The 15,275-nt window shown below is 52.9% G+C and overlaps 1 protein-coding gene across 1 annotated transcript in view; it reads right to left on the bottom strand.

Annotated features, from left to right (window-relative positions):
• Positions 1-15,275, bottom strand: part of ATP1A2 (ATPase, Na+/K+ transporting, alpha 2 polypeptide) — a 26,354-nt gene that overhangs the window by 8,780 nt on the left and 2,299 nt on the right. Inside the window, exons 2-14 of the mRNA XM_005857770.2 lie at positions 13,543-13,647; positions 13,349-13,408; positions 11,696-11,899; positions 11,111-11,224; positions 10,728-10,862; positions 9,732-9,849; positions 7,667-7,935; positions 6,606-6,804; positions 6,379-6,488; positions 6,093-6,227; positions 5,184-5,373; positions 4,864-5,039; positions 402-538 (exon numbers count right to left, since the gene is read on the bottom strand). Coding sequence (XP_005857832.1) covers positions 402-538; positions 4,864-5,039; positions 5,184-5,373; positions 6,093-6,227; positions 6,379-6,488; positions 6,606-6,804; positions 7,667-7,935; positions 9,732-9,849; positions 10,728-10,862; positions 11,111-11,224; positions 11,696-11,899; positions 13,349-13,408; positions 13,543-13,647 — 1,952 coding nt within the window. The remainder of the gene's footprint in view (positions 1-401; positions 539-4,863; positions 5,040-5,183; positions 5,374-6,092; positions 6,228-6,378; positions 6,489-6,605; positions 6,805-7,666; positions 7,936-9,731; positions 9,850-10,727; positions 10,863-11,110; positions 11,225-11,695; positions 11,900-13,348; positions 13,409-13,542; positions 13,648-15,275) is intronic.

Below are 15,275 nucleotides of genomic sequence, written 5' to 3' on the forward strand. Positions count from 1 at the left end.
CGCCCTGCCCGGGAGCTGTTTTCCTCTCTCTCTCTCTCTCTCTCTCTCTCTCTCACAGGAAGCGATGCTAGAATGCTAGATCCTCGCCATGCGTGTAATCATAGTCCAATTTCCTGGGCTTGCACTCATTCCCTCATACATATGTCATTGCTATAGCCCTCTGCAGTGTAGACAGCATCTTAATTTTGTAGTCGAGAAAATGGAGGCTCCGGAAGGTAAGGGGACATGTCCAAGGTCACACAGATAAACAGTGACACGGCTCGGACACACTCAGGACTGAGGAACCAGAGGAAAGGCCAGTACAGGTCCCAGAGGTGCTATCCCGATTCCCTGGTCTGACTCGGGCGCCCTGTGGGAGAGAATGGGTTGACTGGGGGCAGGGCGTCCTGCAAAGGCCTCACCTGGGGTTGACTTGGCTGACGGGGATGTTGAGCCGGGCTGCAATGTCCTCCACAGTTTCATTGCCCTCTGATATAATGCCCACGCCTTTGGCAATGGCCTTGGCTGTGATGGGGTGGTCCCCGGTCACCATGATCACCTGGAGGGGAGGAGAAAGGAGGAAAGAGAACGAAGAACGGGACAGCAGCATTAAGCCTGGGCCCCCCACCTTGCCAGCCTATTCCTTTCCCAAAGTTAGGAAAAGGCAGATGGTGGGCTCACAGATCCCAGCTAAAACAATGGGAATGCACGTGTGTGAGTGTGTGTGTGTGTGTGTGTGTGTGTGTGTGTGTGTGTTCAGACGGTAGGTCGGGGGAGAGACAATGACAAGTTGTGTTCTGGGGATCAGAGCTCGTTTGCTTAAATGGAGGAAAGCTGCCATGACAGAATGACATGCTAATGAGGGTCCCTTGGAAGAGAAACCTCCAAGGTCGTTCAGGAGTTTGGAGTTCACGGGCTCTGAGACTGTCGGCGCTAGCAGGACCCTTCACAGCTTCCTCCTGTTACCTATGAGGCAGCAAAGGCTGAGAAAGGGCCAGGATTGGCTCCAGGGCACAGGGAGCCAGAACTAGGACGTGGCTTTCTTAGGGTCCAATATGATTGCTGCAGGGCATCTAACAGGTCAGATCGGAGTAAGGATGACAGGGAGAGAGCCCTCCCTCCCCACTCCCCCTGGTGTTCATTGTGTTTCAGAATGGATGGAGCTGGGTGGGGAGGGGCGGCATCTGAGAGGCTGGCTAAGAGGCTATTCTAAGCATAAGGTAATCAGAGCTGGACTAGGATATAGCATTTGCATGTGTGGGTTTATGGGGCAAATCACATAGATACTAAGAAGGAGGCCTCTCCAGGCCCCACTGCCTTCTCTTCCACCCCTAACACCCCACTGAAACTGCCCCCCCAAGGCTACATGTGCCTCCCAGTTGAAAACCAATAGCAGGCCGTCAAACCTCAGAGGGAAGGATGGGGAGGGTGGGAGGGAGGAGGTAAGAAGTCAACCAAAGATGTGTGCATGTATGTAAGCATGACCAATGGACACAGACAGTAGGGGGGCGAGGGCATGTGCTGGGCAGCGGGAGTGGCTGGGGAGAGGTCAATGGGGGAAAAAGGAGACATGCAATACTTTCAACAATAAAGAATTTAAATTAAAATAAAAGAAAGAAAGCCCTAGCTGGTTTGGCTCAGTGAATAGAGCATCAGCCTGCAGACTGAAGGGTCCCAGGTTCGAGTCCAGTCAAGGGCACATGCTCAGGTTGCAGGCTGCCTGTGACATTGGAGGCAAAGTTTGGTTTGGCTCAATGGATAGAGTGTCGCCCTGTGGACTGAAAGGTCCAGGGTTTGATTCCGGTCAAGTCCTCATCCTTCTTGACTCCTCTCAGGCATTTGGCACTGCTCACCACCCTCCTTAAAAAGATGTCCTCCCATGGCCTCCATGAACCCTTTGTTCCTGGTTCCTCTCCACCCTCTGGTTCCTTTCCCTCCCTCCTCAGGGAGGCAGCCAAGACAGTAGAAGTGGCCTAGGCATCAGAAGGCTACCTGAGTGGAAGTGCTGGCTTGCCCCGGCTCTGGGACCTTAGACAAGTGCCTCACTGAGTCTCAGCACGTGGAGACGATGAGTTCTACCTTTCACGTAGGTCATGAAGAGTATGTGACGTGGGTGGATGCCCAACAACTGTTAGCTGTGTCTTATCACTGGTTCCTATTCCTGCACGCGCCCCTAAATGTTGGTGTGGTCCAGGGCTTCATTCTCCTCCTCTTTCTTGACCCCATGCTCTTTTCCCGGCACAATTTGTAATTATCCAGAGTTTAACTGGATCAAATCTCCAGTCCTGGCCCTCTTTCTTGAGCTCTAAACCACATTCCAACTTTCTCTGGAACATCTCTCCCTGGGTGTCTTATAGATTCTTTGAATGTAAGGTCAAATGGAACTCATTATCTCTACTGCCACCACCACCAAGCCTGCTGCTCACCTCCCTGCCTTAGAAACTACCCCTTTCATGCAGGCCCTTTATCTTCCTCACCTCCCATAGCCAGTTTAGTCACCAAGTTCTCACAAGGTTCCTTGAGTGTAACGACTCCCTTTTGTCTCTGCCCTTGTTCAGGTCACCGTCCCTTGCCTGAACTATTGCAATCGCTTCTTGCCTGTCTCCCTGACTTCAGTTCTTCTCCAAATTGAGGCCTTCCTCCATCTAGAAGCTAGATGTGTCCTGTGACACCCGTGGCTCTCTGTGGACCCCAGGATAAAGCCCAAGTCTGGCATTTAAGCAAAGTCCTTCCACCTGGCCCTGGTCCGTCTCAGTCTCAATTCCCAGTGCTCCTCTGCCACCTCTCCCTGCAACCCACACAAATGCCCGGTACAGTCTAACCACAGAGTACATGCTGTTCCCTGCTCTTGACCTGCCTTCCTCTCCCTCGCAGCCTTACAAAATATTTGTCAATCTTCAAGGCCCAGATCAAATATCATGCCCTCTATAAAACATTGTCCAATTCCCTGAGGCAGAATTAACTGCTCCCTGCTGTGGCTTCCCATGGAGGGACCTTCCCCAGGCCTCTGTGATAATTCTGATCATGGCAAGAGGCAGGCTAAGGAGCAGGCCATGCTTGATATAGCCAACCCACTTCTTCCTCGCAGATTTATTTGGGGAAAGCTACGTACCCGCTCTAAGTCTCAGCTTGTTTTATTTTTAAATGGGGATAGTGAAGCCTACCTCAGCGACAGAGTGGTAGGTGGTTCAGAAATCATATACAGACACACATATACAGACAAGTCCTCTGGTGTGATGGTTGAGAACTAGCAGACTGCCTTGGTTCAAATCCTGGCCCTACCACTTGTGAACTGTGTGTTCTTGGGCATGCTACTTTGTGCCTTGGTCCCTCTGTGTAAAAAAGGGAAAATATTAGTGTCTACTTACAGGGTTGTTATGAAGATGAAATGAGATGTTACAGGTTTAGTGCTAACAGCAGTGCCTGATTCATATAAAGTCTTACAAAACAATTGGCTGTTTTTGTTATGAGTATCTGACCTATAGTAAGTGCTCAACTCCCCTAGCTATTATGATTGTTCTGTGATTAATCAATTGTAAAGGCATTCGTTTCCCCTGAGAGACCATGAACTCTGGCGGTCAGGCTGTATCTTATTCATCTTTGAGTCTCCAGTGCCTAGCGCAGTACCTGACCCTCAGGAGACAGGTAAAGTTGAACTTACGTGGTAATAGGTGAGATGCTGAGAAAAAGAGGAGGAAGCAGTGGCACCCTACCTGGTGAGTCACTAGGTTAAGGGGGGTGTTAAAGTGCTGTATCTATCTTTTTGTTTGTTTGTTTTTTGTTAATCCTCACCAGAGGATATTTTCTCCTTTGCTTTTCAGAGAGTAGAAAGGAGGGAGGGAGGTAAGCAGAGAGGAGAGAGAGAGAGAAACGTTGATATGGGAGAGACACATTGACTGGTTGCCTCCCACATGCACCCTGACGGGGGGCAGGGAGCGAACCTGCAGGCCAGTTACGTGCCCTTGACCGGGAATCAAACTTGTAGACCCTTCATTACGTGGGCCGACACTCCAACCACTGAACGCACCAGCCGGGGCTAAAGTGCTGTATCTTTGTGTTTTTGTTTTTTTTAAGTGATATATCTTTGAAACAGGAAAGGAAGCTCCAAGATGGAAGGGATTTATGTTGGTTGGTTTGTTGATCTCCGCACCTTGAACAGTGCCTGGTACATAGTTGGAAAATGACAAATACAGTGGGGCCTTAACTTACGAGTTTAATTCGTTCAGAGACATAGCTCGTTAAGGAGCTCGTTAACTCAAATTACTCTGTCAACTCAATGCAAAAAATCTGCCGAGAGAAAGCTGGTATCTCAAAAAACTCATTAGTCTGGACACTCATAAGTCAAGGCCCCACTGTATTTGTTAAATGAAGAGCAACTGCAGCACCGAGGAGGGAGTGGCCATTGAGAAGCAATGACAGCTGGACAAGGAAACATGGGAGAGGGGTGCTAAGGGGAGTGAGTGCTGGAGCCAGTCTGCAGGGTTCTGTGGGGGGTGGGGTGAGGGGAGGGGAGTGAGTGGATGCAGACTGGAGCCTGCTAACCCCATCCCCAAATGGCTAGGGGCAGTGGGCAGTCGTTGGGAGGGGCAGGACACCATATCCCCAAGATAGGGGTGCCGTATCAGCTTGCCATCAGAACAGAATGAGCCATGCCAGGGAGGGAGAGGTTCGATGTGGGAGACTGGGCACTCTGAGCACAAGGGACAAGAAGGGTGAGCTCTCCACGGCAGTGGCCGACCTTTCCTTGCAGATGACGGCTGCCCCTCCCAGTCAGCGAGAAAACCATCACCAGGGGCTTGGGTGCCCCCAGGCCAACAGCCCCTGCATTCTCTTGACCTTCCGAGGGTGGAAGGGAGGCTGAAGGGGAAGAAGTGAGGCCAGTACCTTGATGCCTGCACTCCGACACTTGCCCACGGCGTCAGGCACAGCCGCCCGCGGAGGGTCGATCATGGACATGAGCCCCACGAAGCAGAGCTTCTCAGTGGGGAAGTTCAGTTCCTCTGTGTCGAATTTGAAGCCACGAGGAAACTTTCCAGAGGGCAGATTCAGTTGACAGAACCCTGAAGGAGGAGGGGGGAGGCAGAGGGGAGGATTGAGAGCAGCAAGGTGGCTGCCTGAACACCCCTAACGCTCTTCATCCTAGGGAAGCCACTGGGGCTTGGGAGTCCCTCTCTCAGCCCTGCTCCCTGCTTCTGGACCCTCACCCAGCACTCGCTCCCCCAGTCCTCCCAGCTCCATGTAGGCGTTCTGAAAGGCATCTTGCATCTCCTTGTCCAGCGGGATCTCCTTGCCCTGCACCAGGATGGAGGAGCACCGGTCCAGGATGCGCTCGGGGGCCCCCTTCATCACCAGCACGTGGCTCTGGGGGCTGTCTTCTCGTTCGTGGATGGACAGCTGGAGAGAGGATGGGCAGTGACAGAGGGGGCCATAATTGTCTTATTAGCCCCAACGCTCAGCACGGGGCCTGGGACAGAGCAGAGGCTGGTAAGAAACCCCCCCTTAATAAAATTACCTCTGACTCATCAACCCTTGTCGGCATAGGGACAGTTTCTGTGTGTGGAGAGATGTTTGAAACAAAAGTCCCAACCCTGTATCCTGAGAGTCACCTTCCTAGGACATTCATTGACTCAGCAAATGTTTATTCAGATCAGTTAAGACAGGCCTTGTGCATGGGCTAGATGGCTTTGTTGTCAGCATCCCCACCACTAACCTGGCCTCGGTGGGACTTTACCTCTATGGCCTACACAGGACGTAGCTGAGACTGTGTTATTGGCATTTCCCAAATGCTTACAGGTGGAGGGATGTGCTAAGGAAATTTCAGAAGTATGTTTCAACTGAGTGTGATGAAAGGGCTGAGAGACCGGGGCCAGAGGATGGGGAGCTCTTGGAGGAAGAGTCAAGAGGGTTGGAGGAATGAAGGAATGAAGGTTGGGAGCTAAGGGGAAATGGCAACCAGACATGTAGTCACCCAAGTTGCCCTGGGGAATAAGACAGGGGTGAGAGGACATGATGCCCAGATGCCTCCACTTCTCATGTTGATGACTCCCCCTTGGCTTTGTGCACCCCCTCACTTCTGTCCCTCCCATTCCCCTGTCCCAGTTCCCTGACCAGACCTGGTACTTGTTGGTGGAGTTGAAAGGAATCTCCGCCACCTTGGGGTTCCTGTCCCTCATCTTCCTCACAGAGCCGCACGACAGCTCAATGCACTTGAGCAGAGCTGACTCAGAGGCGTCGCCAGCTGTGTCGCGCTGCCAGGAGAATTCAGTGTTACAGTGGGGCCGGAGAAGGATGGAGGACCAAGAGGAGAGGCCATGAAACCTTGGAGGCCACCGAAGGGTAGGAGGGGAAGCTGGGCATCAGCAAAGGGCACAGGCCATGGAGACGGCCCTGACCCCCTACCTTAGACACAGAGATGTTCTCCTGCCCACCCTTGAAGACGGCTCGGTTGCAGAGGCCAGCAATCCGAGACAGGGCCGTCCACGTCGCGGATCGCTTGTCAAATGTGGCCCCTGGGAGAAAATGAGGGAGAACCAGGAGCTTGGTTCCCCTTTAGAGCTCTTCTCTCTCTCCACCTACTCTACCTCCCCTCCTCCAGACCCCTTCACCCCTCTGGGCTGCCCAATCACCAGACTGGTCTTCGGTGGTGTCAGCCTCATGGATCTGGTTGTCAAACCACATATGGGCGACAGTCATACGGTTCTGGGTGAGGGTGCCCGTCTTGTCAGAGCAGATGGTGGAGGTGGAGCCCAGCGTCTCCACCGCCTCCAGGTTCTTCACCAGGCAGTTCTTCCTCGCCATGCGCTTGGCTGTCAGGGTCAGACACACCTGGCAGAAAGAGAGGAGGATACAAAAGGGCCGAGCCTGAGCCGGAGATGTCTAGGACCTTCCCCCAGAGCATGGGCTCTATCCCTCCTCCCTTGCTCCTACTCCACAAACGCGAGTGGGACCTAGGTGTGAGCAGTTGAATGGAGATCATGGGTGTATATTTAGGTGAAATGTCCAGTACGGAGTTGAAGACATTTGTCTACAGCTCCAGAGAGGCCAGAGTAGAGCTGGGCGAAGGGATGTGAGAGTCGCCCACACAGAATGGGCAGTGAAAACTGGGCTCACTTAAGTGTGTTAAGGAGAAGAGCAGAGAGCTGAGGCCTGAGACTCAATTTTGGGGAGAAGGAGAGGACCCTGCTGGGGACAGAGGAGAGGAGAACCAGGATAGTGACATGTCACAGTCATCGGTGAAGGAGAGGGTTCCCGGCAGGTGGACAGAAGGGTTCCTTTCAGCGGCAGAGTTGAGCATAGGAGCTGAGAAAAGGTCTCTGGGTTTGCTCGGTGGTCACTGGTGACCTTTGAGAGAGCATTTGCAGAAGAGTGTTGGCCAGGACGAGCTCTGGGTGACAGGAGTAGATGAATAGCACATGGGTGGTGAGAAGAGGCGACTGTGACAAGCTGTGGGAGAGAGACTGTCTGCCAAAGTATAGCCCCACCGGAGATTTTTCAGACTCAACCTTTGAGGCGTGGACTAAATGACCTTTTTCAGACTCACACTCTAAGCCATGTATTAAATGAGAATCTGATATGTGATTTGAAGGGCTGGCAGTGAAAACATTGCTGAGGAGCAAGAAGCCTCTATCACTGTTGAGGAAAGGGTAACAAGACCCACCCCTGGTGGCACCTCCGCCTGACCACTCACAGTGACGGTGGCCAGCAGCCCCTCGGGCACGTTGGCTACGATGATGCCGATGAGGAAGATGACTGCCTCCAGCCAGCTGTAGCCCAGGATGAGGGACAACACGAAGAAGGAGATGCCCAGAAACACAGCCACCCCTGTGATCAGCTGGATGAAGTGTTCAATCTCCATGGCTATCGGGGTCCGCCCAACCTCCAGGCCCGAGGCCAGAGTGGCTATGCGGCCCATCACCGTCCGGTCACCTGTGGCGATCACGATGCCCCTGGCAGTGCCTGCAACACAGGAAGAGACTCCAGGCTCGGTGCCTTGGGTCCCAGGATCTGTGTCCTGTCCCACTTCCTGAGGAAGGAAATCCATCCCAGAGTAAATGCACCAGAGACTCTGCTCCCAGAGTGTCAGTAGATTGTGCCTCCCAGGGCTCTCTCTTCTTGCCCACATCGCCAACCCCCAGCTCAGTGCAACAGCAAATTATTTTCTCTTACACTTGGGCCTGTGGAAAAAGCTTGCAAATAAACTCAAAGTTCAAACTGAGGAGATTCAACAAGTGAAACAAAAATATTGCCTGCAGTACTTCAGTAAAATCAATCTCCTACATATTACCCACAAACTATGTGTTCACATATTATAAACACAAAGTCAGGCACTTATTATGGACTAGAAGCCCAATGCACAAAATTCATGCAAGGGGCTCGGCCCTCACAGCCCAGGCTTTGTCTTTGTCCGGAAGGACATCCGGTCTAATTAGCATATTACGCTTTTATTATTATAGGTTTTCCATATAGTCTTAAGATTTTCTTTCTCAACATTAGGCATGAATCCCATAAAAGAAGCTAGGCAATTACTGACCGTCAAGTAGACGTTAAAGGGGCCTACAGGAGAGGAGAGCTGGGGCAGTGGGAAGAGCATGCATGTTGGAGTCAGCCAAACCTGAGCTTGAATCCTTATTCGAGTTCCTACCTAGGGGTTATTTTAACAATTAAATCAGATTGTGCTGTAAAACCTAGACCTGTGCCTAGCACATCGTAGGTACTCATCAAATGTTAGTTCCATTCATTTCCTATACTTTCTTCAAGGACAATTTTAGAGTAAGCAATGGGAATATTTAACATTTGTGAAAAATGTAGAGCAAACTTCAGAATCTCAGTACATTAAAAAGTTAGGAAACTTAATGTGTGGCGATTTTCATTATAATTCCAACTTGCTGAAAGAGGGGAGAAGCCCAGAAACACATAGCCACTGAAGAGAAATGACAGATATAAAGAGAAAGGTGTGGAGGTGGGGAAGGTCTTCTTGGGCCCACTTTCTGAGGCCCCTGGCATAGTCGGGCCTCTTGCTCCCACCAGCTCTTGCCCTCTCCACCCTCTCCGAGTCAGCCCTGACCCGGTTCACTGGCCTTTGGTCATCTCTAGAACCCAGAACAGGGATGGGGCAACCTGGGCAGCCTGAGCATGACAATTTCTCTTGGCGAAGCACAGTCCTGGCTACAGCCCGAAGGAGGGCCCAAGTATCCACTGGGCTTGGAAGCTTTCCTGCCCCTCCCCCAGCCCGGGGCTCTGGGCAAAGCAAGGGCCAGAGATGGAGGCAACAAGTCCCAAACCCAGGAGAAACAGAAGCCTTCAGTCAAGCCAAAGACACCCAAGAGTCAAGGCTGGCTTGGGACGGGTGTGCATGTGAGTGGGTGATGTGTGTCATATGTGTGCATGTGTGCATGATGTGTGAGTGTCAGAGTGTGTAAATGTGAGTGTGTGTGGTAGGGGTGGGGGAACTTGGCCAAGACCTAAAGGCTTTGGAATCCATTCAGTGATACGGTGGACAGAACGGAGATCTTTCTGTGGGAGGTAACTTTTCCATGGAGTTGTGCCATCCCAGCCAATACCCTGCTCTCTGGAAGGGATTATTTCTGTAATATTCAGGGATCCCCATCCCCAAGTCCTCAGTTCCCTCCTCTATAGCAGGGTTTTTGATGAGTAAGTACAGCCACAGCCCCCAATCCTGCTGGGGGTTCAGGATTCAGACGCCTCCCTCCGTGGGTGCTGGGACGAGGGGCCCCACCAGGCTGGCCTCTCACCTTCCACACAGTTGGTAGAGAAGAAACAGATATTGCGGGTCTCCAGGGGGTTCTCATGGGTAAACTCAGGGGAGCGGGTCTGGGGCTCTGACTCCCCGGTTAGGGATGAGTTGTCCACCTGGGGAGGAAGCAGGGAGGGTGTAGTCATCAGCCTGGCAGGCGCACTTGTGCACACACAGCTGTCTTCCAACTCCAACTGCGCTCAATCTCCATGACACGAGGGACAAAATTACACTTGTCCTCATCACATATTTATAGCCTTGCTCGGCTATTGTCCCTGCGCTCGTTTGGAATCCCAGCTCTTGCAAAATTTTAATGTGACCTTGGGCTAGTTGCTTAAACCTCCACTCATCTGTAAAATGGGGGATGTCATCAGAATCTATGCACTGCACAACTCCAGGGGGTGCCATCAACACTGTAGTCTATGAAAATGGCACAGCCTAGTGTGGCCACATGCAACAGCCCTGCATGATTAGACCGTCCTCACAGAGTTTAATTACATGGCATCTGCGAATGTACATGAAACATCTGACAATAGCCCTTAACCGGTTTGGCTCAGTGATAGAGCGTCAGACTGGGGGACTCAAGGGTCCCAGGTTCGATTCCGGTCAAGGGCATGTACCTTGGTTGCGGGCACATCCCCAGTAGGGAGTGTGCAGGAGGCAGCTGATCGATGTTTCTAACTCTCTATCCCTCTCCCTTCCTCTCTGTAAAAAAAATCAATAAAATATATTTAAAAAACCACAATAAACCTTTAAGGTTTTAAAGCATGTACCTTTAAAGAAACATGGCTAACTGACATGCCCAAGCATCATAAAGTGATTGTCTAGAATCAAATGGCAGGAAAGCTAATTGCCATTTAATTGTGTTTTGAAAATTTATTTTTCCTTGTTGGAAGCTTTGTCTAGCAATCTTCAAACCTCTAACTGGGCCCCTCTCAGCTCTATCCGGCCTTCTTCCTAGACCCCGCCAGTTGCTCTGGCATGGCCTCCTCACCTTACAGCCATGAGAAGAGATGATCCGGAGGTCAGCAGGCACGCGGTCTCCACCCTTCACCTCCACCAGGTCTCCCACCACCACTTCCTCCGCGTTGATCTGCATCTTCTCACCCTCCCGCACGACGAGGGCTTGCTGTAAGGAGGCCATGGGCATCTCATGAAGTCTCTACCCCTACTTTTCTCTCTTGCTGCTTTTCCACCTCCCCTTCAACCCCACTGAAGAGGAGGAGAAGCCCTTAGCAACAAAACTAGGTCCTGGTGTAGACACCTAGAGGGACTTTTTGTCCAAGCCTCCATCTCAGAACTCGAAGTTGAGAAGGGAGGAGCTGGACCCGCCCAGAAACCGTATGCCCCAGCCCAGAGCCCAGCCTGGCCATCTACCTGTGGAACCATGTTCTTGAAGGAGTCCATGATCTTGGAGCTCTTGGCCTCTTGGTAGTAGGAGAAGCAGCCCGTGACAATGACCACGGCTGCCAGCACCACGCCCAGATAGAGCTGGCAAGGAGACAGGGTTTGAGAGACCTGCCCGTCTCTCAACCCTCAAGCGGCACCTGCCACGTGGGACAAGCTACCCTTGTCTGTGACTGGAAGTGAAAATGGTCAAGGAAAGTCCTTCTCTCTTATTTCCCCCTCAGTCTTCCAGTCCCCAGCCTCCTAAGGCTGGAAGGCGTGGCGAGAGTCTTAGGGAGTTCCCAGGACTAGGTCTTCTCTAGGGTGTGAAGACTGAGGGATGGCAGACAAGCCCACTTAAGTGTAAAGGAACAGAGAGGGGCTTTCTCATCCTTGAGTGATTGTGTGCCTGTGTGTGTTGGGGTGCGTATAGGTATGTATAGAAGCCTCACCCATTTTCAGCCTAAAGGGCCCTGTGACGTGAGGGTCTTGTTCCCTGCCCCCCAGCTAGACTGGAGATTCGGGGTTGGAGGACAGAGTCATGGGCTGGTCCGGGGGGCAGGCATTCCAGCTCACATTGTCGTTGGATGGTTCATCTTCCATGGCAGCCTGGATGCCATAGGCCAGGAAGCAGAGGATGGCCCCAATCCACAGAAGGATGGAGAAGCCCCCGAAAAGCTGGCGACAGAACTTGACCCACTCGGGGGTTGTTGGGGGTGGGGTGAGGGCGTTGGGCCCGTCCCGAGCCAGAATGTCCTGGGCCCGCTGGTTGGTGAGACCCTGAGGGAGGCAAGGAGGAGTGTGGGAGTTTGCATCCAGAAGCAGTCTGGCCCCTCACCACGTCCCGCCAGCTCGTTGGCAAGGAGTAAGGCCCTGGTGGAGGGGAAATCCTACCTGCTTGGAAGGGCTGAGGGGCCATAGGAGAGGCCACGTGAAGGAGGTGGGGTTTGCAATGGGTGTTAGAGGCCTTGACGGCTGAGGAGGATTTTAATGTGGCCCCTTCTCTGGTCATCACTGGACTGATTCACATTTGGGGCCACAATCATCTCCTCTGGAGGCAGCCTGGCTGAGGCTCACTGGAAAGTCATCTCAATTGGTTCCTCCCCTCCCCACCCCCGTCTCTCTTCCTTCACATTCCCCACATCACCAAGGAATATTTGTGTTTCTTGCACCAAGGATTTAAGAAGAGTCCTACATTATTGACCATCAGCGTCGCTCGGCTTCAGCAATCGCCCATCGCTTTCCCCAGAAAGCCTGGCCCGGCCCTGCTCCCAGGCCCAGGCTGCCTCAGACGCCCCTCTCTGCATCCATTACATCCCAGACACGATTCGAGCTGCACCGCCACATGGCACTGGAGGTCTAGGCACTCCTCTTTGCTACCAGACTTTGAGATCCTTGAAGGCAGAGGACACTTTTTATTTATCTTTCTATCTGTCCACTCATTGATTTAATAAATGTGTTTTGAATGCAAGGCTCTATTATCAGCTCTGCCCAGAGATGGACAAGACCCACAGAGTCCTTGCTTTGCGGAGCTTATGTTCTAGGGAGGTGACACACAATAAATGATATTAGTGCCAGACAGTGGAAGTGTTACTCAGGGAAATAAGGTTAGAGCAATGGGGGCATAGACTTTTCAAAAGGGCAATCCCGGAGGGCCTACAGGAGGAGGTCACACGACCATATTTTTTATTAATAATGTTTTTCTTTTTCAAACTGATGGGCTTGGCAATCTGACTGTGCTGCTTACTATGGATGTGACCTTGGGAAGCTGCGCTCCTCCTCTGAGTCTCTTTGCTCTGAGAAAGAGGTCCCCAGCACCTTTCCCTCAAGGTTGCAAGGATTAGAAAAATGTATGTAACACGTACATACATAGCGGGGCCCCAACATGCCACTGTCAGAATAGTAATAGGTCACTCCCCAATTTCATGTATGTCAGTACCATGAGACGGTGCAACACTGAAGCTGCTTGAGGGAGAGAGAGCCCTGCCTGGAGGCCCATGGGGCCTGGGTCCCCAAGATCCTGGCTTTCGGGTGGGTACACAGGAAAAGGGCTCAAGACTAGGAAGCAGGGCATCTGGGTTCTTGTTCTGATTCTGCCACCAATTAGTCACCGGGCCTCGGTTTCCCCATCTGTAAAAAGGGTTGGATTACAGGTGGATGGCCCCTTGCTCCTGATGCCGCTGCGTGGTTCTCTCACCTCTTTGGTGTCCTCCGAGCCCCTCCACTCACCTTGGACAGGTCCACTTGGTATTTGCGGCCCAGCTCATCCAAGGACAGCTTGTGGTCGTCCTGGGGAATGGAGACTGAATTACCGTGAGGAGGGAGGCTGCGTGTGTGTGTGTGTGTGTTTAGAATGTATGTGAGGTCAATGAGAGGCCAGAGGTGAGGCGAGGAGGGGTAGGGTGGGGGGCAGAGGGCCTCACCATGGCCACCTCCTTTTTCAGCTCATCCAGCTCCCTCTCTTTCTGCTTCTTCTTGCCGCCTCCATTCTCTGCAGTGGTGGCGGCAGGCGAGGACTCGCGTCCGGCCTGCAGGAGGAAGGGAGAGCCCCGAGCGTCAGGGAGGGCAGAGGCTGAGCCTGTTCCCACCTGACAGCTGGGAGCCCAGGCCTTGGGAGTGGGGGCAGTGGGGGCAGTGGGTTCAAAGCAGTGATGCTCCAGTGGCGGAAAAGTGGGTGAGGGTGGAGGGAACCCCAGGCCCTTCGTTGGCAAACTATTGACAGAGACACGGGGCTCTATGTCTGAATTTCAGGGAAGAACTGAGGGGCTCAGGACTCAGGACCCACGCTGAGCTGTTTGGTAGCTGGACTTCGGAGGAAAAGTCTAAAACTAAACTTCCCGTGGCTCTCAGGCCCAGGCATTCTTGGGTTCTCTTGTGAAATCGGAAAAACGTTTTAGCAGGAGCCTCATGAGGCCGCCGAGTCCCCTTTCCTCTTCAACACCTGAGGTCTCCTGGGAATCCTCAGGGGAGAGGGTGGGGAACGTCCCCTCTCCGGGGACGCTGTGGTGGTTCCTGCCTCCATGCGAGGTGTTCCGGACGAGCTCTTCTATGCTGTGGTGTAGTTTGTTTTCCCGTAAGGAAGGGGTGCCTGGGTGGGACTCATGGCTGAGGTGTTTGCCTTTTGGGGAAGTACGATGCACTCCTACAGTCACCTTTTCTTCTAGAGAAGTTTCAGGTTCACAGCAAAATTGAGCAGAAAGTACAGGAGACAAGTATATATCCCTGTCCCCACAAGGGTGGTCTCCCCCCACCCACGTCCCCACCAGAGCGGCTCCCTCTCGCTGGTGTGTACATTCTACAAGTGTGTAATGGCCTGGACAAATGCAGTGACGTGTGTCCACCTCATGGCACCACGCGGAGTAGTTTCGCTGCCTCAGAGACCTTCGGTGGCCAGGATGAAGCCTGTGGCCCATCAGGCAGGACTATGCCAGGAATGCGGCAGTTGCCTGATCATAGACTGGGAATCCGGGCCCCGGAGAGGGAGGAGTCTGACCAGTGGCATCAGGGTGAGAGGAGGTGGGCAGCGAGAGTGGACAGCCTCGACCAATAGACACTAAAGTTTGCATTATCTCCATGCGAAATGTCAGTGAAACTGAGGCAGCCCTGGGCAAGGGGAGCGGGGGGCGGGGGCAGGGCAGCCTGGAGGTCTGCCTTCCTCCCCCAGTGACTTAGGAGAGTCCATCGGATGAATGGAAGTGCTTTGGATTCACAAACTCTGTCCTTGGTGGGAAGGGCTGAGAAGTGGATGAAAGGGAATGGCCGGTGGGCCTGGGAGCTTTAATGAGGCCCCTGGAGCTCCAGGGGCAGGAAGGAGTGGGGGCGCACAGAGCAGGGGTGCCCCTGGGGCAGAGGAGCAGAGCCTGAGGGTTTCTGTACATTCAGATGTAAAATAAAGTCCAAGAAGCTTGGAATCAGATGGATGGTTTTTAAATAATTGCCAGCCCACAAGCAGGCGTTGGGCATGTCGGGTGGTGGCTGGGCGGCCCACGCAGCACCCCTTCCCTCAGCGCTCCCCCTGTCCTCCTGGCTCAGAGCTTGGGACACCCGGCCCTTCCCCCTCCCCCTGCCCTGGCAAGGATCTCAGCCTCTGTTGCCAGGAGCCTGTGGAGATTTGGGGCCAGCGGGCTGCCTAGGCAAGAAAGAGAGAGAGGAAGCA

The sequence above is a fragment of the Myotis brandtii genome, unplaced genomic scaffold (genome assembly GCF_000412655.1).
Source record: "Myotis brandtii unplaced genomic scaffold, ASM41265v1 scaffold1120, whole genome shotgun sequence".
Taxonomy (NCBI): domain Eukaryota; kingdom Metazoa; phylum Chordata; class Mammalia; order Chiroptera; family Vespertilionidae; genus Myotis; species Myotis brandtii.